The sequence below is a fragment of the Hyperolius riggenbachi genome, chromosome 11 (genome assembly GCF_040937935.1).
Source record: "Hyperolius riggenbachi isolate aHypRig1 chromosome 11, aHypRig1.pri, whole genome shotgun sequence".
NCBI lineage: Eukaryota > Metazoa > Chordata > Amphibia > Anura > Hyperoliidae > Hyperolius > Hyperolius riggenbachi.
The window spans coordinates 124579643-124606238 of record NC_090656.1 but is presented as its reverse complement, the minus strand read 5'-3'; the positions used below and the strand labels follow the sequence as shown (position 1 = coordinate 124606238).

At 42.9% G+C, this 26596-nt stretch overlaps 1 protein-coding gene across 1 annotated transcript in view; it reads right to left on the bottom strand.

Moving 5' to 3' along the window:
• MUC6 (mucin 6, oligomeric mucus/gel-forming) overlaps nt 1-25612 on the bottom strand; it is a 111788-nt gene extending 86176 nt beyond the window's left edge. Inside the window, exons 1-2 of the mRNA XM_068259822.1 lie at nt 25525-25612; nt 454-492 (exon numbers count right to left, since the gene is read on the bottom strand). Coding sequence (XP_068115923.1) covers nt 454-492; nt 25525-25612 — 127 coding nt within the window. The remainder of the gene's footprint in view (nt 1-453; nt 493-25524) is intronic.
• Nucleotides 25613-26596: the final 984 nt, after the last annotated feature.

Genomic DNA, 26596 nt, shown 5'->3' with positions numbered 1-26596 from the left:
TTATAAAATAAAAATGCTGTTTAACACATTGGCAGGCCTCAATGGCTTTACTTCACGATTGCTTGGTTTTCACTCTAATGAGATCATTGTTTAATGCTGTGCTACTACACATTGCTTACAAAAACAATTAACCTTGATAATTTATTTAAAAAATTTCTGAACATAAAAGCAAGCGGGTAAAGCACTGTCTGAGCATCACTTATGGCTACCCATCTCATATGCAGTTTTAGGCAGTTTAAAGTGCGCTTTACTTCATATGGATTCTTGACAGCTGTTCTCAAATGAACTGGGACATATCTTTTTATCCATCCAATGGCTAACTAGGGTGCTGCAGAGATTCCAATGACAACTGGGACACTTCTCACAAGACAGGAATAGATCTGCCTTTATGTGGCTGTACTAAAAGCAGCTATTTAACGGTGGTAGCTCTTCACATAGAGAAATTGAACTTACCTGGTTGGATATAACCTGCTGCAGGTATCTGGATTCCAACTGTTGAAAGAAGTGAAAAGGTATGTTAAAACTTCAAATCACAACATTGTCATTCTCATGAAGTGCACTATAATACTGAACATCTGACTCAGTACAAGCTGTGGTTATTTAAAGGGCAAATGAGCAGTTTTTATTGCAATATTTGATAGTGATCATAATGCTATACTTGGATATAATGTTTTGAAAGTTACATTTTTTCTTTTGTTAAGTTTATAGTTTTTTGTTTTTTTTTATTGTATCTAAGCATGCATGCAGCCATTTTGTTATGTTGCCAATACAGGCCTCTGCTTAAATTGCAACTCCAGATACAAAAGTGTTTTCATATTTTCACTGTGACTAGGTTTAAATCATATTGATAGTAATTATTAATGTTTTCTTTAGATCCTTAAATTTGATCCACATTGCTATGTGACAATTTTCTCTCCTTTCATTCGATTCTGACTCCTGTTTGCATAACTTCTGTATGCAGCAATTCAGAGCAGAACTTCTCTTGAGTCAACCCTAAGTTCTGTTCTTCAACCTGTTCTTCTCAGAAGAAATAACACTCTGGTGCTGGACTCAGCTGCACAGGTCTGAAGGAAAGGCTCAGATAGGAAACTTAAATTTAAATGGATTTACATATCCATTTGGATAAGGCAGTAAGAAAAAAATGTGGTACAGAAAGCATGAACAGTTTCATTAAACTCACTGCATGTAATTAAAGTATTTATGCAAAACGGGCACTGAAAACATGCTATGGTTTTACATTAAGGCCACATGCAAAGATTACTGTAGATATAAATGCAACCAATAGACTACCCACAATCCACTTTTATTCAAGTGCTGATTTAAAATGAGCTTGTGCATGCTGCTACATTGTTAGATGCCTAGGTTGGCTGTGTAAGCGGGCAAATATCCCATAAGAAGAACAAAACCTGAAATGTAATATACATTTAATATTTTTTTTTAAAAGCTTCTTTTTTTAAATAAACAATGGTTGCTTCAGAATCCAGTTATCCAGATCTCAAATGTGAGGAAAAAAGTAACCACTTGGTTCCATCATGTCAGATGTCATGTGTATCATGTCAGATATCGTGTCAGATACCATTAATAGCTGTAGTAGTGTCTTGGGATAATATGGATCCAGGTCTACTCGTAGGAAGGTGATGCAGTCAGTGTCATTGGACCATGTGAGGTGTAGTGTGTTCCTGTATCCACATAGAATGTGTATGTGTGATGTGATGATTGGTGTTTGTGCTTAATTGTTTGATTGATCCTCATGTTCCTTATATTGTTGTTACGTACCTGTGCTGCCCAGCAAGATGCTAAAGCAAAGGAGGACGTGGGGGATCATGGCAGGTGTCTTGCAGTTGGCCCCTCTACTTCAGGCTTTTTGTTCAATTACACCCTTTTGTATGGCAGACCTGCTTCTGCCCCGGGGATTTGGTAGAACAGGTTGTACCAACCTTAAATCTTATATATAGTCTTTTTGGCACCTCCCTGCCCAGAATGTGCTACGTTCATCTAACAGGATCTGCACCTTATCAGCCTTCATCGTTGAAGCAAATTACCAAATGCATTGATAAGTGCTTTAACTTATTATCTAATTTTCTATGCCTGAACCAGGATACAGTAATAGCTCTAATGTGTGTGCTCTAGGCCTCATATTTACCCACAGTGTAAAACTATTTTATCTGCAAATACCTTGAAAGCTTTGGGCTGTTGTTGGATGCTAGATGGACAGTTTATGAAAACTTTGAAAAACTGGATTTTACTAGCTGTGGGAATGGCTTTAAATAAATAAAAAAACATGTACTCAATGAATAGGAAAATGTAAAAAAATGATTTCAATACAAACAAGGAGGAATATGTGAAAGTCTTTCTTGACTACCTCTTAGTCAAAGGGAACTTGAATTGATCTCATCAAAATTAAAGGAAAGTTAAAATTGCCCTTTAAGCATCCTTAAAGTGTACCTGAGACAAGGGGGCATAAAAGTTTTATACATATCTGGGGCATGTGCATTCACCCGACTGGCCGCGAAGAATGGGGCTCCTACGCTAGAATCTAAGAGGCTTTAGTCCTCGGCGAGGGAGCGATCTGTGCGGAGGGGCTGGAGGAAGCCCCAGGTATGTATAAAACTTTTATGGCCCTTCGTCTCAGGAACACTTTAAAGGGAACCTGAAGTGAAGCTGGGTTCACATTTGTGCCGGACCATGAACGGCCAGTGGGAGCGGACAGTGTAGTGTCTGCTCCAATAGTCCTTTGTAGTCTGGCTAGAGCCCGGGGTGGATGCATTTCAACTGAATGCTATATGGGAAAGGTATCTGCTCTTCTGATCCAACCGCTGCAGACCAACAAGTATGAACGCGTTAGTTTTGTGATGTGGTAAATCGGACAAAGACATGTCTGTGTTCAGGCCCGGATTTACATCACAGGAGCCTATAGGCACAGATGTCCTGTCACCCTAATTTTCAGCCTCCAGAAACCTACAACCCCCCGCTGAACTGCACCACAAGTGTGCTAGCTGGCCCAGCTGTCACTTCTCCCATTATAGGTAGCTACAGCTGTCCCTTAGCATTAGGTAGCGAGAGGTACCCTCAGTATTAAGTAGCTAGACATCTTGTCAGTGGAATGCCGAGAGCCGGTGAGGAAACTCTTTTATGCTCTGCTCAAGACTCAGCATAGGGAAGGAGGGAGGCGCTAGGGGAAGGGAAGGAGCAGCCCCTCCATCATCAGGCGCCTGCAGGCACGTGCCTACAATGCCTTATGGTAAAGCCGTCCTTGTCTGTTTTACACTGCATATGACCCTGTCACGGGGGCACAGGATCACATGAAGGCTCATTGCACCGCTACTAATAGGTTTGAAACCAGCATACAGATCAACCTTTCCTTTTCTTTGAACAAAATTGGTTCAGATTTTTAGAAGTAGACACAGGAAAAATGAAATCATAGTACTCATATGCCCATTAGCTTTTAACCACAGTGTAGCAAACCAGTGATTTGTCTGGTAACTGGTTTTAAAAGTATTCAGGGGCAGGGCAGTTTCTAGGCTAAATTGCACCTAGGGCGAGGGTGTAAAAATTGCGCCCCTTGCCCCCACCCCCATGGACTTGCAAACTCTTACTCTTTAGGGCCAGTCACACAGTCACATGTCACAAGTAGTAGATCTGCCTACTTACTAGAGACCAGCCGATCAGGAAGCAGGGTCCAGGAAAACACACAGGCGAGGAGAGAGGCTGTAAAGCCGACTCCTCCATGGGGCGCCACGCACTGACAGCCTGCAGTACCACTACAGGACATCAGGTGTCATCATATGGTGATGACGTGATGATGACTTGACGTCTGACGCAGGCAGCCCAGAAGGTGATCGCGCTGGTAATCTTTCTTCTTCCATTTGGCTGCACCGCTTGTCACCAGCTCACTAGCGGTTATGTCCTTCTGCCTGTGCCCCCCTTCTTCTACTAGCCGGTCTGCGCCCAAATATTAAGTTTCACTTTTTGGGTGGTTAGTGGTAAGCATAGAGTTAAGGTTAATATTAAGAGTGGGGAGTTAGTGTTAGGTACGTTGCATAGGTCAAGACTATGGTTAGCCATAGCCAACAAATCTTTTTTTTTTCCCTGATGAAAAAGTCAGTCTATTTAGAGGCATTAGTCCATAATGGTTGGTGATTGCTATCCTGCCATCTGCAGACTCAATCATTGTGTCTATGCTTCAAATTCTGTAAGAGTAGTAAGGACTAGGAATGCCACTTTGATCTGACTGTCAAAAGAGCACATGTCCATTCCTATATAGGGAGAGTGGTAAAAAAAACAGTGTTTGCCTTAAAGTGACTCTGTAGTGACAAGAAGCAGACAAACGTGTTTGTAAGTCCCAGTCCTACTTAACCACTTGAGGACCCACCCTTTACCCCCCCTTAAGGACCAGCGCTGTTTGTTGGGATCTGTGCTGGGTGGGCTCTGCAGCCCCCAGCACAGATCAGCGGGCACGCAGAGCGATCAGATCGCCTCCCTTTTTTCCCCCCTATGGGGATGATGTGCAGGGGTTGTCTGATCGCTCCGGTCTGCAGGCATGTTGCGGGGGGGGGGGGGGGGGGGGGGGTTCACCTCAAAGCCCCCCTCCGCGGCGAAATTCCCCCCTCCCTCTCCTACCTGTCATGCCCAGTGATCCGGGCTGCACAGAACGCTATCCGTCCTGTGCAGCCAGTGACAGGACGTCCCCTGTCACATGGCGGCGATCCCCGGCCGCTGATTGGCCGGGGATCGCCGATCTGCCTTACGGCGCTGCTGCGCAGCAGCGCCGTACAATGTAAACAAAGTGGATTATTTCCGCTTGTGTTTACATTTAGCCTGCGAGCCGCCATCGGCGGCCCGCAGGCTATTCACGGAGCCCCCCGCCGTGAATTGACAGGAAGTAGCCGCTCGCGCGAGCGGCTGCTTCCTAATTAATTAGCCTGCAGCCGGCGACGCAGAACTGCGTCGCTGGTCCTGCAGCTGCCACTTTGCCGACGCACGGTATAAGCGTGCGGTCGGCAAGTGGTTAAAGACAACCTGAGGCATTATAATTGTAAAAAGTGAATACTTAACCAATGGTATCTTGTATGCTGTAATATCATGCATTTACCTTTCCCCAAAAAACTTTTGTTTAATGGAAAAAAACAATACTTCACTAACAAGAGGGAGATCTTTGGATCCTGCTGAACCTTCCCACGCTATCCTCCGCTGCTGCCCGGGACCCTCCTCAACATGGTGGCCATGGATGTGCCTGCGCAGTACAGCAGTACAGTACAGCCACGCTCATGCTTGAAGAGGGGTGTGGCCCCAATCAGATTGCCTACAAGCCCTTGTTGGTATCTTTGGAGGGTCTGTGAGTGGCAACACGGGGGCCAGAGAATGCCATGGGAAGCCTCTATAGACTCCAGAGCCTTCCCTCTTCTTAAAGGGCAACTGTAACAAGAGGGATATGGATGCTGCCATATTTATTTCCTTTTAAACAATACCAGTTGCCTGGCTATCCTGCTGATTCTCTGTCTCTAATACTTCTAGCCATAGACCCTGAACAAGCATGCAGCAGATCAGGTGTTTCTGACGTAACTGTCAGATCTGACAAGATTAGCCACATGCTTGTTTCTGGTTTTATTCAAACACTACTACAGCCAAATAGATTAGCAGGGATGCCAGGAAACTGGCATTGTTTAAAAGGAAATACATATGGTAGCCTCTGTATTCTTCTCGCTACAGTTGTTCTTTAACCACTTCACCACTGAGGGGTTTTACCCCCTGACCACCAGAGCAATTTTCACCTTTCAGCGCTCCTTCCATTCATTTGTCTATAACTTTATCATTACTTATCACAATGAAATGAACTATATCTTGTTTTTTCCGCCACCAATTAGGCTTTCTTTAGGTGGGACATTATGCCAAGAATTATTTTATTCTAAATGTGTTTTAATGGGAAAATAGGAAAAATGTGGGAAAAAATTAATTATTTTTCAGTTTTCGGCCATTATAGTTTTTAAATAATGCATGCTACTGTAATTAAAACCCATGAAATGTATTTGCCCTTTTGTCCCGTTATAAAACCGTTTAAATTATGTCCCTATTACAATGTTTGGCGCCAATATTTTATTTGGAAATAAAGGTGCATTTTTTTCAGTTTTGCGTCCATCCCTAATAAGAAGCCCATAGTTTATAAAGTAACAGTGTTGTACCCTCCTGACATAAATATTTAAAAAGTTCAGTCCCTAAGGTAACTATTTATGTATTTTTTTTAATTGTAAATTTTTTTTAAATTTTTTTTATTACAAAAAAAAAAATGGGGAGTTTGGGAGGTAATGAGTTAATTTTTTGTGTATAACTAATTCATTTGTATGTGAAACATGTTTAGGGTGTAGTTTTACTATTTGGCCACAAGATGGCACCAGTAACCTTTTGTTTAATGCGACCTCCAAGCGTCCTTCCGGACGCTTGGAGGAAGTAGTAGGAGGCTGGGTAAGTTTTTTTTCTTCACAATGATCGTGCTGCTTAGCGGAAAAGCAGCGGATCATTGCGGGGCTTAGATCAACGAACGGGAATGGATTTTCCTGTTCATTGATCTCTGGGCGAGCGGCCGGCGGCGTGTTTACCCGTGGGAATGCGCGCTAGAGCGAGCGGGAGTGCGGGCAGCAGCGGGAGCGCGGAAAGTACGGATTTCTCCATCCCTGGGGGTTAAAGGATGGACACTTTAAAACTTGCCAATGGTGTTTTTTTTATCTCTTTATAAAGAGAACCCGAGGTGGGTTTTAAGAATCCTTTTAGCACACAGATGCTGGTTCTGCATATAATCACCACCTCGGGTTCTCTTTAAGGCCCTTATTCAATTCACTTTCTCTCCTAACTTTTCTCCTTGGTGATAGTTTTTCATTAAAATTTGTTATGCACTTTTGTCATCAGTTCATCAGACTCATCAGGGGCACCTGATAAGTCTTATTAACGGTTAATGAAACGTGCATAGGGCGGGGCTACCAGAGTGTGATTTTACATGGTGTGGAAAGGAGCTGAGAACACCCAGGCAGAAAACAGCAGGGAGGATCGGAAGGCAGGTTAATGTGGGATGCTGCAGGAGACCAGGCCTGATGACCACACATACTTTACATGCTGTCAAACGTTTTTATTACTATTACTTTTGGTATGCTATGAGCGGATTTTTTTATGGTGATCTTTACCAGCCTGCAGTCCAGTTTATATCTGGTGAGCATTGCATATAAGGGGTGTTGCATGGTTTGTTCACCCTCACAATCAAGGTGAAAGACACAGTGGTTGGTGGTGGCAATTTAAAGGGACCCTGAGCAGTAGGCCTTGGGTATGCATATAAGCAGCATACACAGGTCTATCTGGTTAAGAGGATACACTCACCTTCTCCTTATCTAAGCTCTCTATGAATTACATTGGTTTGGCGACTCTGAAATAAAGTCGTGCTATGACCCGGAACAGGAAGACTGTGGGTCCTCCTCTCTGCGCATGATCTCATTGATCATTCCTATAGCCAAACTTACATAACAACTGTTGAGTATAATATAGACAAACCCTGAGCCTGCCACAGGATCACCGCACCACACAAATCTGCACTTCATACGACCCTGCAGCAGAGTGCGCCGACAGGGCCATATACATAGGCCCGCACCCGTTCAGTGGCTTACTCCCTGCTGGACAGGAAGGCCCACCTTTAGGTATCTATGGGTGTAGGCTAATGTGAGGGGAGTATGGAGAGCAGCAAGATAATACTGACATTATAGTCATTGGTAACCTCTTGTTCCCTTTTGTGTGATATTGGTGGGTACAATGCAACGGGCTACAGTGCTTCCATTCATTCCTTATCACATTTCTACTGAAATCTGATAAAGATCAAGTGGAATCACATAGCAAAATGACCACTAGCCTCTGAGTTGGAAATAATTGATTATTGGGCCTTTAACTATGTGTAACTTTTGCTTTATCCTACATCATCATTTCAAAAAAGAATTAATTTTTTTATTTTTTGGGAAAAAAGTACAGCAAAAATCCAGGATTTTTGGATTATGCCTGTACTTCCGAATGCAAGATCAGAATTATGGGCATCTTAGAAAATGACAGAGAAGTTTTCTCCTGCTGCTGATTCATGTACTCCTATTGACAGATCTTGGCAATAAAAGCTGGGGAACTGTTGCCAGGTTTTACCTTTTCAATATTTACACGGGGAGATCAAGTTATCGCTATCAGGAACAAGGACAATACGTTTATCTAGGGCAGTGTTTAAAGAGGGCCTGTATCAGCCATGAGAAACAAACTTTGCTCAGTACAGCTCTGGGTTGTACTTCACAGAAAAGAAATCCTGGAATGTTTTTTAAGAGTCCGTGTATGGTGAAATGCTGTGACGTGCATTGACAAGATATGTCTGATCATATTCTCTGCGTCACATAAATCACACAGACTAACAGCATCCTGCTGCATAATGTAAATATTCTTTTTTTGTTTTATAACCTGTTTTACTGGTTTTTCTATGTGTTTATGTGGAGAAATATTTCTTGTTTACAGGTGACTTGATGAACATTTTAAAACCATTCTGTGAAGCAATTTTAAAACAAACACAGGCTGGGTACTGATGCTTTACATGTGTCATCCTGATATTACAGTGTGATTGACGCATGTCCCAGCTGTTGTGCAGGGTTATGGCAAGTGTAAAGAGCATATGAATTTAATGAACTGAATTATTGAACGTTGTTGCGTGACCTTCGTATGTACAAACACTTAGGCTGGATTCACAGTGTTAAATTACATAACGCACGTGTTAAAATGTGTGTGAACTGCAGTCTGCAACTGATGCTGGACATAGACTTAAAAAATATCTTTGCCACCTCTAAAGAAGGACTGAGCCTGTAGAAGTATTTATTAGAACGCAGACACTTAGGTCCATATGCAATTCACTTTTTCACCTGAGTCTCAAGGTCACGATTAGCGCCTCTGTCAGAGGCGCTAATCGTGACCTTGAGACTATACTGTGTACTCCTATCTGTTTATTGCCTGAGGAAGCGGGAACATACCCATGAAACATGTTGCACTGTTTGTTTTGGAGTATATCAATAAACCTGTTGTCATAAAACTGACGGTATCTTGTCCCTCCTGAGGGATTTAAGCCTTTTAGAACCTGGCGCCTCTGTTCACTCTTACATTATCAATAAATAAGCATGTTTGTTTTTCTTACTTTGTAAAGCGCCATGGAATATGTTGGCGCTTTATAAATCAATAGTAATAATAATAAGATTGAAGGAACAGAAGACATGTAAGTCTATTTAGGGAGTAGGTCTTCGTTGCTTATTTATGATGGCTAATCAAATATTTCTGAAAGCGTGTTAAAAATATTAAAACAAATTTAAAATACTTTTAGCCGCAGTGAAATGTTCAATAAATGATTGCTGTAGCTCTAACCTGCTGGCTTCTCCTCTGGCGCTGAGGGCGGAGCCTTGGGTCTATTGCTAAATGTTTTTAATGAAAAAATGTGAATCCATAGCTTATTATAGACATAGCCTGGACCTCTAGCACATTAGGCTTTGAGTGTCAGTCTGCATCCACAGTCAGAAATCAGCACACACAGTTTATACACTCAGTACAGCAGCCACATTACAGCTATTTTACGCCTGCTAAAAAATTTTTATGCAAGTGTAACTAGAGGGGCCCATACACCTATCACTGTGGTTTACCATAAAGCGGTTTAAAACCCTGACATAATATTCAATAAAAACATGTTTTCCTACTTTTTATATGCCATACGGTTATCATATTTGCATTTGTGCATAAGTATTATTATTCATTTAGAAGTTATAGGTTCCCAAAAGTACAGTTTTTTGCGTTGTGAGCTGACTTTGCATTTTATAAATAACTGGTTTTATTCATTCATTCATTCATTCAGGCAGACATGCTTTGACTCTCTGTCTGTGTTGAGAGGCTTCTCCAATGTGTCACATTCCTCACTTGATACATTTAAGTAAACACAAGATAACATAATCTACAAGTTCAAATGTGTCCACATTTCATGGCACTGAACTTTCAAGCTCTGTGTGTAACCCTTCCAATGCTTGTCTAATAAAAAAAAATGCTGGTTGCACCTAATATGCTGTAAATAATATTTTAGAGCAAAGATGAAATACTGTGTTATATTCCGCTTTAAGTGAAATCATAGAGCCTATTATTAAATGTAATTATTTTAGTAGACTCTAAAATTCTTGTCTGTAAACTGCTATTTGTGGGTCTTGGTCTATTGTCTCTGATCCTCAATAACAGAAACAAATCAAGGGAAGGATCAATAATCACATGCGGTGGGTCCATATCATGAGGGATAGAATTATACCTGTATACGCAAAAAAAGGAACAAAAAGAACTATCCTCTGAAAAAGGTTGGATCCGGTAGAGGCGAAAAAAATTAGTGGCAAAAAATAATGACCTGTTTTTAATGACTATTATCTTTAAATGTGGATTTGTTTATATTGAATACAACTGTTGTTACTTTTTCATATTTATAGTGTGGTGCTGTTTTGATGAGCTTAATTCTTCCCTTGGTCCTATTTGATATGAGCTCTAGCACACACTTTAGTATGAGTGCAGTGATCTTATGTAAATGCAACAAATTAAAGTAAATATATTTGTCAATCTTTTATTTTACAGACATGTAAAAACAATTAGGAGTATCCAGAGGTAGGGGTTCCTATGTGCACACTTTTTGAAGCACACAGGAAATCCACCTCTAATTTTAATTATTTTTAAAATGTTGTTAATTGTTTGAGGATATGTCCATTAAATAAAAGATTGACAATTATATTTACTCTAAATTGTAGCACCTGATTTTTTTTTTACCTCTAACACTTTTTAAGGGATGGGCGATGACTCTGGGGACACAATCCCGCAGGCCACACACACATTGCCACTCAGGCGCAGGCTAGCAATGCATTCAGTAGCTATGGAAGGGGGGGGGGGGGGGGTGGAAGAATGACAATCGGCACATGATGGAGTAGGCAAAGGAATGAAAATAACATTGCGAATAGGCATGCTCGGGCGTTGGGGGTCGTTAAGGACCCAATATGTACACACATGTACACACACTAGAAATGCAAACAGTAATCGTTTAAAGCAGCCATTACTGACCACTATGGCTGACTTTTGTCTATTGTGTTTACATCTCTTATTTTAAAATAAAATAAAAAAAAACAACAAATAAAGGTCATCAGTCAATCACATCTTTCTCAGTGCTTGTTCACTCTACAAGTGCTTTGAGATTTTTATAAGCGCTGGATATTTTAAAAAGCATTTTAAAAGTGCTTGAGCAATGAATTTCAATGTGAATGTTCTCACATGAGCGAGACGCTTTCTTTCCAATTGCAAACACGGGTCCTGCACCAATTTCAGAGTGTTTGTGCTTCAATGGAAGGTATAGGATAAGTGATTTTGTGAGCACTTTTAATTACAAAGTATGTTGAAAGATATTCAGTTCCAGGTGAAAGAGTTCATTTCCTGATTGTCTGCTGAAAAAAAAAAACTGCAAATCGCCAAACAAAAGAGCTTACAAAAGCACTTATTAAAATTGCACTCGCAATGTGAACAAAGCCTGAGGCCGGGGTCACACTTTTTCAGTTTTCTGAAAAGTTTAGAAAACTGAAAGACAAGTGTGACTCCTGCCTTTTTTTTCTGCGCTTGAAAAAAAGTATGTTTTCACAGCAGCAAAGGTAATTGATTGAGAAAACTGACAGAATTATCCTGCAGGATGTCAGTTTTTTTTTTTTTTCTGTGCACAAAATCTGCATTGAAGTGTGACCTTACCCATTCATTAACATGAGTTCTCAGTTGAAATTAGTTTTTTTGTGTGTGCAGAAAACATGCACGAAAGCAGACAAGTGTGACCCCCTGCCTGATATAGCAAACCTCTGGATAGGGTAAACTCCGTCCTCGGGTCACACCAAATGCATCTGTATAAATATACAATGTATGACCAATTCTGGTATAGTAAACCTCTGATATAGTAAACTACTTTTACTGGTCCCTTGGAGTTTACCATTAAGGGGTTCTACGGTGTCGGCATTGAAGTGGCAACACACATTACAATTTTTTTAATGTTTAGGTTCGAGGAAACTGATCAAATTTTTCAATTGATTGAAAGTCCTGAGGAAGTTGTTTGAGATACCACGAGTATGTTTGAGATTGCTGCAATTTCATAAAAGAAGATTGTATTGAAGTTGGTTGGATTGAAAAACATTTTACTCAATAATCAACTTTTGATGTTTTTGTTTTTTAATCTGAACACCTTTTTAATACAGATTTTTCTTTTTTAACATCTCTGTACATATATCAATATCTCATGCCAACATAATTCTCTGTATAGCACTATAATTACCACGTTGCTACTTAAAACTTAATTATAGGGCACGTTTCCATTAGAGATGGCCCGAACCCCCGATTTTCTGTCGCGAACCGGGTTCACGAACTTCCGCGAAAGTTCAGTTTGCGCAAACTTTCGCGATCCGCAATAGACTTCAATGGGGAGGCGAACTTTGAAAACTAGAAACATTTATGCTGACCACAAAAGTGATGGAAAAGATGTTTCAAGGGGTCTAACACCTGGAGGGGGGCATGGCGGCAGAGCCGGGACAAGGTCCTCCAGCACCCAAGGCTGAGACACCAAAGTGCGCCCCTCCATCCCTCCCACTCCAGCCGTCACACACTGGTTGCTATTAGACTAAGAGGCGCCACAGGGCCCACAACCTCCCCAACACCTTAATATCTAGTTATATGGCTTGCAGTCACTGCCATGTATCCCCTTTTCTTATTTCTTTCTGCTTCAAACACAATTAGGAATGACAGCTGAATGAATTCTGCGCCCCCTCCTACACTGCGCCCTGAGGCTGGAGCCTCTCCAGCCTATGCCTCGGCCCGGCCCTGCATGGCGGAGTGGGATACACGCCAGAAATCCCGGGGGAAAATCTGGATTGGACACAAAGCAGCGTTTTAAGGGCAGAAATCACATTGAATGCTAAATTGCTTGCCTAAAGTGCATTAAAACATCTTGCATGTGTATACATCAATCAGGGAGTGTAATTAGAGTACTGCTTAACACTGACACACCAAACTCACTGTGTAACGCACCGCAAACAGCTGTTTTTGTAGTGATGTCCGTGCTGGACTGGCGCACACCATGGCCAGAGTGCAGGCCGTGGCGGTTTTCAAGTCCATTTGATCGCCGGGCTGTGGTAGCTCTATGATAGAACAGTGACTGTCCAGCTGATCAAATTTGCTCTGCCACAATGAAGCAACTACCTTATTATCTTGGGTTTGGGCAGGCAGTCACACAACGTGCAGGCAGATATGCTGTGTGTGGGGACTGACTTAGTCTTCGGGCAGGCCTAAGCGTGCTTTGCAGACCAGGCATCCGTGGTCAGATTGACCCTTGACCCAACGCTGTGTGCCAGAGATGGCACCACTTGCCTTTCAACATCACGGTACAGTTTAGGTATCGCCTTTCTTGAGAAAAAATTGCGGCCTGGTATCTTCCACTGCGGTGTGTGGCTTTGCTTTTGTGTGCTGCTTTTCCTCAGGTGGTCATCCCATTGCAGTTTGTGCTTTGTAATCATGTGCCTTCGTAAGGTAGTTGTCCCTACGCGGGTCTTGGTCTTTCCACGGCTCAATTTTCGGTGGCAGAGAGTACAGATGGCATTGCTCTCATTTGAGGCAGACACACAAAAACATTTCCACACCGCTGAGCCCTGGGGTGATGGCACTTTGGTGGTGGCGGCCGACTGAGTGTTAAGTGGGGTGCCAGAATCAGAGCAGGAGGAGGAAGATATGTCACGCTTCCGTGCGGAAGCTGAGAAAGATGAGGTGTTCTGTGTTAAATAGTCAACTACGTCCTGACAATATTGGGGGTTGATGGCACGTGCCTTCTTCTGAACACTGTACTTTGGTCGAGGGCTGCACGAAATCACGACAGCGCGACCTCGAACAGACCTGCCAGGTGGCCTGCCTCTGCCTTTTGTTTTGTCCATATTGGGGGGGGGGATTAAGTGAAAGGTATGCACTGACTTGACTAATACAATGTGCACAATTAGGGTATAAGAGGCGCCCTGGTGTAATAAAAGCATCTAAAAGCAGTTTAACGGGAAATAAATTTGAGGTAGATTACCTCAGTGCCGAAAAAATCTTTGTATTTAACAAAGGTTTTTATTAGTAGCACAGGCAACGCGTTTCGCGGGTCAGAGCCCGCTTCCTCAGGCCAATAACAGTGCCAAACTAAATGACAGATTCGGCAAAGGAAGCCTCTGAATACAATGTGCAGTCACACAGGTGCAGTTAGCAGGTATGCACGGAGTGGTATATTACACTGCGTGCACTCACGTAGGTAGGTGGGTGCACTGAACACAACAGGTAGGTATATGCAGTGATGGGTATTACAATGGGCACCTGTCACACACAGACAGGTACCAGACAGGCACAGTGACACTGCGTGCACTCACGTAGGTAGGTGGGGTCACTGACTGAAGTGAACAACAGGTAGGTATATGCAGTGATGGGTATTACAATGTGCACCTGTCACACACAGACAAGTACCGGACAGGCACAGTGACACTGTGTGTGCTCACGTAGGTAGGTGGGTGCACTGTGAACAACAGGTAGGTAATTATATGCAGTGATGGGTATTACAATGTGCACCTGTCACACACACAGGTAGTCACTGAATGTGCTGGGCCTGGCAGTGGCACACACAGTAGGATTTACCAAGGCTGTCTATGCAACACAAGTGTCAGTGGGACACACACAAAAAAATAGTACACAAGAACAAGATTAGCTCTCAAAAGAGCTGTTGAGGGGTGTTTTTTTTTTTTTAGCAATAAGAATCAGCAAGGAGCAAGCTAACAAGCCTACAAGAGCCTAACTAATGTTTCCCTATGAGGGCTGGTGCACACCGAGCGGCTTTTTGGGCGTTTTCAGATCCGCTTACGGCTGCGGATCTGCTTGGTCAATGTATCTCAATGGGGTGGTGCACACCAGAGCGGCAGGCGTTTTGCAGAAACGAAAAATGCCTGGGTGAGGCATTTTTTGGATTGCGGATGCGTTTCTGCCTCAATGTTAAGTATAGGAAAAACGCAAACCGCTCTGAAAAACGGCACTTCAGAGCGGTTTTGCAGGCGTTTTTGTTACAGAAGCTGTTCAGTAACAGCTTTACTGTAACAATATATGAAATCTACTATACTGAAAACCGCAGCAGCAATCCGCAAAACACTAGCAAAACTCCTCATAAAAATAAAAAAAAGCGTTTAAAAATCTGCTAGCATTTTGCGGATCTGCTAGCGGGTTTTGGTGTGCACCAGCCCTGAGAGTCTGCAGCAGCTTTCCCTTCATTAATTACTGCAGGAACACGAGTGAGTCCAAAGCCTGATGCTGCCTGCCTTTTATAAGGGGGGGGGGGCTCCAGGAGGGAGTGCAGCCTGTTTGGCTACAATGTGCCTGCTGACTGTGATGTAGACAAACTTCCGGAAAAGTTTGCGGTTCTTCGCGATCGTGAACCACGGAAGTTTGCCGGGAACCGTCCGTTGCCGAACCGTTCGAGCCATCTCTTGTTTCTATAAGTGCAAATTCGTTGCATCTCCCTGCAAGTGAATTTGGACTGTGAAAAGCAGCCTAGTGAATGCGGGTAAAAAATTGGACAGCATGCTGAATAAAAATGCATTGCACATCCAAATCCCTATAGCCGAGCATGGCATGTTCACAGCTGTGATGGCATTGCATCTCGCAAGATAATGGTACACAGTGGAAACGGGCTCTAATGCTGGGCATACACGGTTAGTTTTTTATTATCAATCAAGCCGCTGATGGCTCGATTGATAATATCCGATGTGTCCGATGACCCGCCGGATTTATTCCGTGCTCGATACCGGCGGCCAGGACAAAAGAAAAAACGAAGCGCAGATAAGGAAGGGACGAGCGGGAATCCATCGGGCGCCCGCGGGGACGAGCGGGGATGCGCCGGGATCGAGCCAGCAGCTTGATTTCAGCGCAGAAAACGAGCCGTGCATGCCCGGCATAGCTCATTTTTTTTTTTATCAATTGAACCGCTGATGGCTCGATTGATAATTTCCGACAGGTCCGTTCACCACACGGATCGATTCCCCGCTTGATACTCGCAGGCGGACAATGTAAAAAAACGAAAAGAAGATAAGGAGCACCCGCGAGGACGAGCGGGAATCAATCCGTGCGGGGATGCGCCGGTATCGAGCCGCTGGCTCGATTCCAGCGCATAATCTAGCCGTGTATGCCCGGCATAACACACTTTCTTACTGTAACCACTCATTGATCTCTGTTTATTAATTAAAATCAATAAAAGTACAATACATTTTATTATAATTCTACCTAACAATCACTTTATCATATATGTTGTTTTCACATTACACACTATACTTTTTTCCATCTTGTTTTTCTTTAATATGCAAAAGCACACACTTTTTCATAATTCTATCCTTTTTTTTTTGTATACAAACAATACATTTTGCTATGTACTTACCTGTTTCATGCAATTTATTTAGGTTGAAGACAATCTTAAGATGGCACCGGAAAGGTAGCCATGGCACACGGGGCTCTGGTCTTTTTCTAACCCTTTACCTAGATTTCCTCTTTCGGACTCCCCTGTCCTCCCGGGGAACACCCATGTCCTGCTGGCCAATGGGTACTTGATCGCAGACTTTGATAACCTGGGCTGCAGGTGGCCTGTCCACGATGTATCCTGGTAGCATTGAGAATACCATTTGCCTGATACCTGCATCCAGACAGCATTACATGGAATTGCTCACACTGCTACCAGGAGAACCAGGATGCCACCTTTTCGGAAGCCAACAAGACCAAGACCCATGGCTCGATTGATAATTTCCGACAGGTCCGATCACCGTGCGGATCGATTTCCCGCTCGATACCCACAGGCGGACAATGGCAAAAAAACGAAAAGAAGATAAGGAGCGCCCGTGGGGACGAGCGGGAATCGATCCGGGCGGCCGCGTGGACGCGCCGGCATCACTTGGGGGCTGATCAAAGCCACTGCCAAGGAGACCAGGATGCCGCCATTAAGGAAGCCATGGGCTGTTACTCTGCACATGGGGGACCGCTTCATAGCTGTGGCCACGACAAGTAAGTACTGCTGCTCCTCTAGCCTGGCCACAGATGCCTGCTGCTGCCTGGGATTCATTCATCCCACCACCCTGTGCTAGGTCAGCAAGCTGACAACCAACAACCAGGCGTCATACACTGCTAGGCGGACTGCTGTTCCTGCTGCCTGCCGCCAAACCCCTCACACTGCCACACAGATACGAACTGTATGGCTTGGGATCCCTGCAGCCCAGTATGGCCTCCTAGAATTCCTGCTCTCCGCAGCAGGCCGAGTCCCCTCCACCTGCAGCCACTGTTCATCTGATCTCTAGGTTTCCTCACCGTCCGCATTGGACTAGGCCGCAAGCCAAGTTCTATATGTCTATTTCTCTCCCTATCTCTCTCTCTCTCTCTCTCTCTTTCATGGACTTTCTGAGGGGCATCTGAATAACTGCAGAGCATTCAAGCGCTGCTGATAACTGTATCATCTTGTTATAATAAACTCGGGTATAGCAAACATTCTGGTATAGTAAACTACCTCTTCAGGTCCCGGACAATCTCCATTATACGTCTATGGGAAGAACGCCTGATATAGTAAACCCGGATATAATAAAACTTCTGTTATAGTAAACATGTTTTTTTGGCCTCTACGTGATGCTGACTCTGGATATAGTAAAAAGTGGGTGGTGCATGCATCATATGTCAGGGTAGAACCCATAGTCTGGTGCTCTCTTCAGATTGGAGCAACAAGGAACATGTTGCAAGTCATGGGTGTGGCTGCCTCTATTCAGCGACGGCTGCAATTTTTAAGGACCCCTGGATACTGTACCAGCAATTTGTCCAGCCTGGCTATGCAGCCCTAAGGTAACCTTGTAGTCCACCAAATGTGCAAGTGCTTGTACTGTACCTCCAATGGGAGGACAGAGTTTCTCCTTTGCAGAAGAGAATCTACCAGGGCATGTTGGGCCGTTATTGGGACAATTTCTGATATAGTAAACTTCTGATACAGTAAACCACTTTTCCTGGTCCCTTGAAGTTTACTACAATAAGATTATACTGTAGAGTGACAGCTCTGCTCAACATAGCACTGACTATCCCTCTGGTCCTTCTCAGCTGTATTTCGATTTGCTGTGCACATAAATACTATGTATATTCTACTGTACCTGAATTACATGTTTTACTTTATTTGTATTGTTCCATCATTTGACAATCTATCAAACACCATACAATTCTTAGAGACAAAAATAAGACAGATCGGGAGCCACAACAGTGTATTATTGATGGTATGTGAGTTTGGTTAGGTGAAAGAATGTTATACTCAAAAGGGTGGATATACAAAACATTTGGAGATTACAGAGGCGTCAGTGATGCATAACATAATTAAAAACCATCTAAAAATGAGGTGGGGAGGTGGGGAATTTCTGGTGGATCTACCTTCCCACAACAAAAAGATACAATAGTATGTATCATATAAAAAAAACACCTGGACAGGACATTATTCCTGGGACATTTGCTCACTGCAAATAAAACTTGCAAGTACCAGATCTTCTAATTTCCTATTAGGTCATCCATTTAGCTGTTATACAGCCACCTAAAATAATTTCTGTATATTTGTCACGCATATTAATATCCTCATCTTCAAGAGTACAGCATTCCTCGGACATTTAGTGAGCCACTATAGTGGATTGGGACACATTTTTATTATTCCTATTGTATTTTTAATTTTATTTTCATTTTATATATTTTTTTGTCACATTTTTAACTTGGGTCCAACACTTTCCCTTCATTGGGGGAAAGGGGCAATATTGCCATTGTTTGCAACAATATATGACCGCTATCTTATAAAGTTGACAGATTTAATAAAATTCTCTAGCGCAGTCTGATATCTGATTTTATTTATTTATCCTTTTTTGGGGTTGGCAAACCCAATGCATCAGATCTAGCTGCTTACCTAAAAACATTGGCGCAACATCACAATTAACTACTGTAAATAACTAAAACAAACAAACAAAAAACTTGTAATTTTCTTTTTACTGTACAATCAATAGTTTTCATCGTTTTCATTTGTTCCCCCCCCCCCCCCCCTCAATTTTTTTTCCAGCGCACACATACAAATAAGATACACATTGAGTAAAATGCAGTGTAAATTACTTTTTGACCTGTGTAGCTGCCATGTAGTTCTCTTGCCTTATGTGGGATTGAAAGCCTCTCGCATGCAGCAGAACAAATGTTCCTGACATAATTGTCAGATCTGACAAGATTAGCTGCATGCTTGTGTCTGGTGTGATTCAGACACTACTGCAGCCAAATAGATCAGCAGGGCTTCCGGGCAAATGGTATTGTTTAAAAGGAAATAAGTATGGAAGCCTGCATATTCTTCTCACTTCATTTGCCCTTTAAGAATAACTACTGTGAGTGATGGTTACATTTATATTGTATCTATGTGTCTATATATTCTATGTGTACACATGTATTTAAAAGCTTTGTCAAAAAGGTCATTTACTAACAAAAATCTAAAGCAACCTCATATGCATTACAGAAAGAAAATTGTTGCCCAGATAAGAAAATATGAGTAAACCACAATTACATGGTGCTTTTCATAAGTGTTGTAGCACTAAGTTTAACTTTTCTCTTAAAGAGTAAAAATATCGTAATGAATACAATTGCTTATTTTTTACAATACTCATGTATACATGATCTGTGTTTGCTCATTTTAAAATCTTTCCTCACCCTGATTTACATTATGAAATTTCACAGGTGATGCCATCTTTAGTCCTATAGATTTTTTTTTATTTTTTTTTGCTGGGAGTTCTAAAACCAGTTGAAAATATCTGTTCTCCCAGAATGCTATAAGGGAATGGGGGGCTGTGTGAGAATTAGGCATAATATGCTACACATCATTGGGAGAACAGGACTACATTCCAATATATGCAATAAATACTGTAAATATTGAAGGTGTTTCTGATGCAGAAATCAGAAAAATTACCATACAAGTTGGTATCCTGAGTAACGTTACTGCATTCTAATATAAGTCACTACAGTGCCTCTTTAAAACAACCGCTCAAATTCTCCCTTCCCCCTTTTAGCATCCTGCAGCAGGTAACACAGTTTTTGCCGCTTTGACAAATAGAGACTGCCTTTAATGTAATAAACTTCAGAGTCACCAGAGTCACATATACATAACAAATGTTGATGAAATGAGGTTTGAAATTGACAGCAGCAGAGCTTATCTGAATTACTGCAGAAAGTAGCAGTTCAGTGAATTAATGAGTAACCAAAATGGCTCAGGCAGAACATAAATGCGCTCTCTTGTGTGTGGTATATACATGCATTACTTTTTTTAGAATTAAACAGCATTTTCTCAGAATGGAGTGCTTTAAGATCTTCCAGGTCTGTCTGCATAGCTGGGTCATGTCCTCTTGACTTTAGCCACACCTAAATCTTGCGCTACTTTATTCTTGAACACCCGGATGCTGATATAAACGAGTAAAAAAGTACCTCAGTTAAACATAGTCTCGCTGAGCAGCTGTCAGACTGCGTAACAGGAGCTGTATTTGTTGCTGCAGGTATCCAGGTGATAGCCGTTTCAGAAGAGACATCTATCACTATTACTGAAAGAGCTGTGCTATAGTCTGACATTATTTCACTTAGTTTTTTTTATTTGTATAATGAAAGGGGCTCTAAAGAAAACTTAGCAGCCCATTGAGTCTGAGAGGTTTAAAGTTGGATTTTCAAAATAAATGTGTGGTCCAGATTTCCTAGTGGGGCTTATTGACATTTTTCATTTTAAAGAGTTTTAGTGGGTTAAAATGTTGAAAAGTAGAGTAGAAAAGAAAAACAATAGAAAGGTCTATTTAACTGAAATAATGGAATCATGAGAACAAAGAAAATAAACTGGATAGAGAACTTGAGGCTATACAGATTTTATATACAGGTTCAACCCCTGCCAATTTAACCACTTGAGGACCGTGGGCTTTACCCCCCTTAAGGACCAGGCACTTTTTTCCATTCAGACCACTGCAGCTTTCACGGTTTATTGCTCGCTCATACAACCTACTACCTAAATGAATTTTGGCTCCTTTTCTTGTCACTAATAAAGCTTTCTTTTGGTGCTATTTGATTGCTGCTGCGATTTTTACTTTTTATTATATTCATCAAAAAAGACATGAATGTTGTCAAAAAAATGATTTTTTTAACTTTCTGTGCTGACATTTTTCAAATAAAGTAAAATTTCTGTATACATGCAGCACGAAAAATGTGGACAAACATGTTTTTGATAAAAAAAAAACCCATTCAGCCTATATTTATTGGTTTGGGTAAAAGTTGAAGCGTTTACAAACTATGGAGCAAAAAGTGAATTTTCCGATTTTCCAGCATCTCTGACTTTTCTGAACACCTGACATGTTTCATGAGGGGCTAGAATTCCAGGATAGTATAAATACCCCCCAAATGACCCCATTTTGAAAAGAAGACATCCCAAAGTATTCACTGAGAGGCATAGTGAGTTCATAGAAGATATTATTTTTGTCACAAGTAAGCGGAAAATGACACAAAAAAAAAAGTTTCCATTTCTTCTAACTTGCGACAAAAAAAAAATGAAATCTGCCACGGACTACTTTCCAAAATGGGGTCATTTGTGGGGTGTGTTTACTGTCCTGACATTTTGGAGGGTGCTAAATTGTAAGCACCCCTGTAAAGCCTAAAGGTGCTCATTGGACTTTGGGCCCCTTAGCGCAGTTAGGCTGCAAAAAAGTGCCACACATGTGGTATTGCCGTACTCAGGAGAAGTAGTATAATGTGTTTTGGGGTGTATTTTTACACATACCCATGCTGGGTGGGAGAAATATCTCTGTAAATGACAATTGTTTGATTTTTTTTTAACACACAATTGTCCATTTACAGAGATATTTCTCCCACTCCCACTGTGAAATCCTAAAGGTGCTCATTGGACTTTGGGCCCCTTAGCGTACTTAGGGTGTAAAAAAGTGCCACACATGTGGTACCGCCGTACTCAGGAGAAGTAGTATAATGTGTTTTGGGGTGTATTTTTACACATACCCATGCTGGGTGGGAGAAATATCTCTGTAAATGACAATTGTTTGATTTTTTTTACACACAATTGTCCATTTACAGAGAGATGTCTCCCACCCAGCATGGGTATGTGTAAAAATACACCCCAAAACACATTATACTACTTTTCCTGAGTACGGCGGTACCACTTGTGTGACACTTTTTTGCAGCCTAGGTGCGCTAAGGGGCCCAACGTCCTATTCACGGGTCATTTTGAGGCATTTGTTTTCTAGACTACTCCTCACAGTTTAGGGCCCTTAAAATGCCAGGGCAGTATAGGAACCCCACAAGTGACCCCATTTTAGATAGAAGACACCCCAAGGTATTCCGTTAGGTGTATGGCGAGTTCATAGAAGATTTTATTTTTTGTCACCAGTTAGTGAAAAATGACACTTTGTGAAAAAAAAAACAATAAAAATCAATTTCCGCTAACTTTTGACAAAAAAAAAAAAATCTTCTATGAACTCGTCATACACCTAACAGAATACATTGGGGTGTCTTTTTTCTAAAATGGGGTCACTTTGTGGGGTTCCTATACCGCCCTGGCATTTTACGGGCCCAAAACCGTGAGTAGTTTGGAAACCAAATGTCTCAAAATGACTGTTCAGGGGTATAAGCATCTGCAAATTTTGATGACAGGTGGTCTATGAGGGGGCGAATTTTGTGGAACCGGTCATAAGCAGGGTGGCCTTTTAGATGACAGGTTGTATTGGGCCTGATCTGATGGATAGGAGTGCTAGGGGGGTGACAGGAGGTGATTGATGGGTGTCTCAGGGGGTGGTTAGAGGGGAAAATGGATGCAATCAATGCACTGGGGAGGTGATCGGAAGGGGGTCTGAGGGGGATCTGAGGGTTTGGCCGAGTGATCAGGAGCCCACACGGGGCAAATTAGGGCCTGATCTGATGGGTAGGTGTGCTAGGGGGTGACAGGAGGTGATTGATGGGTGTCTCAATGTGTGATTAGAGGGGGGAATAGATGCAAGCAATGCACTGGCGAGGTGATCAGGGCTGGGGTCTGAGGGCGTTCTGAGGGTGTGGGCGGGTGATTGGGTGCCCTAGGGGCAGATAGGGGTCTAATCTGATAGGTAGCAGTGACAGAGGGTGATTGATGGGTAATTAGTGGGTGTTTAGGGTAGAGAACAGATGTAAACACTGCACTTAGGAGGTGATCTGACGTTGGATCTGCGGGCGATCTATTGGTGTGGGTGGGTGATCAGATTGCCCGCAAGGGGCAGGTTAGGGGCTGATTGATGGGTGGCAGTGACAGGGGGTGATTGATGGGTGGCAGTGACAGGGGGTGATTGATGGGTGATTGACAGGTGATCAGTGGGTTATTACAGGGAAGAACAGATGTAAATATTGCACTGGCGAATTGATAAGGGGGGGTCTGAGGGCAATCTGAGCGTGTAGGCGGGTGATTGGGTGCCCGCAAGGGGCAGATTAGGGTCTGATCTGATGGGTAACAGTGACAGGTGGTGATAGGGGGTGATTGATGGGTAATTAGTGGGTGTTTAGGGTAGAAAACAGGTGTAAACACTGCACTTGGGAGGTGATCTGACATCAGATCTGCGGGCGATCTATTGGTGTGGGTGGGTGATCAGATTGCCCGCAAGGGGCAGGTTAGGGGCTGATTGATGGGTGGCAGTGACAGGGGGTGATTGATGGGTGATTGACAGGGGATCAGGGGGATAGATGCATACAGTACACAGGGGGAGGGGGTCTGGGGAGAATCTGAGGGGTGGGGGGGGGGTGATCAGGAGGGGGCAGGGGGGGATAAAAAAATAGCGTTGACAGATAGTGACAGGGAGTGATTGATGGGTGATTAGGGGGGTGATTGGGTGCAAACAGGGGTCTGGGGGGTGGGCAGGGGGGGGGGTCTGAGGGGTGCTGTGGGCGATCTGGGGCAGGGGGGGGGGGGGTGAAATTAGTGTGCTTGGGTGCAGACTAGGGTGGCTGCAGCCTGCCCTGGTGGTCCCTCGGACACTGGGACCACCAGGGCAGGAGGCAGCCTTGTATGCATAATACACTTTGTAAACATTACAAAGTGTATTATACACTTTGTATGCGGCGATCCGGGTGCTAGTAACCCGCCGGCGCTTCCGAGCCGCCGGCGGGTTACAGCGTAAGGTGGGTGGAGCCAGTCCCCGGCGGCCGATCGCGTCACGAATGACGCGATCGCGCCGCCCATGCCCGTAAAAGGACTGCCGCCATTTGTCAATACGGCGGTCCTTGCGGGGTCCACTTCCCGGCCGCCAATTGTCTATACGGAGGTCGGGAAGTGGTTAAAGTGAACATCCAGACTTAAGATCTACTCAGCAGCACTGGAAAGGCTTGGTGTTTCTTTAACAGTTTAACATATCAGAACTTTGTTTTTCTTACGCAAGCCTCATTTTTAGCTGCACAGACGAAAACCGCCTGGGCCTTTTTCCCCTGATGCTGTGCAAAGCATGATGGGATTTCTGATGTTGTTGTTCTCGTTCTGCTGTTTTGGCGCAAATTTGCTTTTTTCAACTTTCAGTTTGAGATTTGAAGCCTAGCGCGTGCAGCTGGTAGGGTGATCAAGACACAGGGCAGTTGGAACTGTGTCTCATCCTCCCTGTCACCTCCTTTCAACCAAAAAGATGGCTGCCCCATGAAATCACAAACATTTGCCTGTTCTTTTAAAACAGTGTGGGCAAGAGATTATATTACCTATTTTAATCAACATAACTAACGTAACTTAATGACAGTATGTTTGTTTAGGCTGAAGTTCCTCTTTAAAATGTATTGAAAGCATAGCTTAGACTAATGCTGGGAATACACGGTACGTTTTCGCAGCTCGATTCTGCTGCCTGATCAATTCGCCGCTTGATACCGCGGGCGATTCTCTTCTCATCTGCTTGTGTTCCTTATCTTTATCCATTGTCCCCCATGCGGTATCCAGCGCGGAATCGATCGGGCGGGTGATCTGACATGTCGGAAATGATCAATCGAGACATCTTAATGGCTCAGAAACATACTGTGTATTCCCAGCATTAGTGTTTTGTATCCACAAAATCCAGGGATTCCATGTGAAACCCCACAAACAGAGGCGTAACTATAGGGTAGCATCCCCAGCGACGGCAGGGGGGCCAGAGCTGTATAGGGGTCCACTTATTCTAACATTCCCTTCCTCTGATATAGGGGACATCCTCCAGATCAGGTTGTTGTTTTTGTGACACTTGTTGTGGGTGTGACTTGTTTTAGTCTCCAGGCTGTGAAGGTCACCAAGGGAAGGCAAGAACATTGGCGGCCCTATCAAAGTTTTGCTGGAGGGTCTCATGATTTGTAGTTATGCCACTGCCCACAAATTATTCTGAAGTTTGGCAGGCAGGTTACCTGCCGACATATCAGTCAGCAGGTTGAAGGTCTTGATCTGGATTAATCTGTAAACAGGGAATTTAGCTTTCTTGGGTTTATTATCCATAATAAATACACAAGGATCAACAGGGAAGTGGTATGACGTGACCATGCAGACTATTCTTTATTGAAATATTGTGCTGAGGATTCCCATTGATTCAGAAGAATGGACCCAAAGGAAACCTCGGGGGCAAATTCATAGAGAGTATGCTGATGCCAGGGCATCTGGTTAATGTGTAATTAGGACATGGTAGGAACAAACAGTGGAGCAGCATTCTACAATTGTTCATGGGCCGATTTGGCACAGTGGGTTTTCCCAGGAAAGCATGCCCGCAAGTGAACAAACAAATGGTGAATGCCAAAATCTTGACATGATTGTGCATTTTGGGGGAATGGACGTTGGTGCAGTGAACGCCGTCCCTATTGGCTAGCTGATATTAGTTTTAAGATCATAATGGGCATTAATAGACAAACATTAGCTGCTGGAAATAACGCTTTAGGAACACCAGCAGTCGCAAATGAGCAAACTCCATCATTCGTTGCAAAGAAGCAAGAAAATGACAAATGAACAGAGAATCACAAAAGAGAACAGGGTTTCAGCACTGGCTTTTCATATCAACTCTGTTTATTTATGTAAAGCATTGTTTTTACCATGGTGCCAGGTTTTTTTTTTCTTTACATGTTAAGGTTTTATATGTAAATTGGTAGAGAGTGGCTATTTGGTGTTTCCTTTGTTAAAGGGACACTATCAAACCAAATGTTTTAAATTGCCAATGTACAAATAATGTCTAAGTAGCTGTGTAAACATTTAACTTTTTATGTTAAATATCAAAGTCAAAAGCTGTAATTCATTGTGTGTAGATTTGTTGGAATGCTTCATTTGCATAGGTGGATATCTGCAGTCTGACCTGTTAAGAACAGTGTAATATAGAAACAGATATATGAAATGCCTCTGGTGTCAGGTTTCACTTACTATTACAAATGTTTATGTTGCACATAAGATACTGCAGACAAAAGATTTCTGCAGACAGCTCTCAGAGACAGGCAGCTG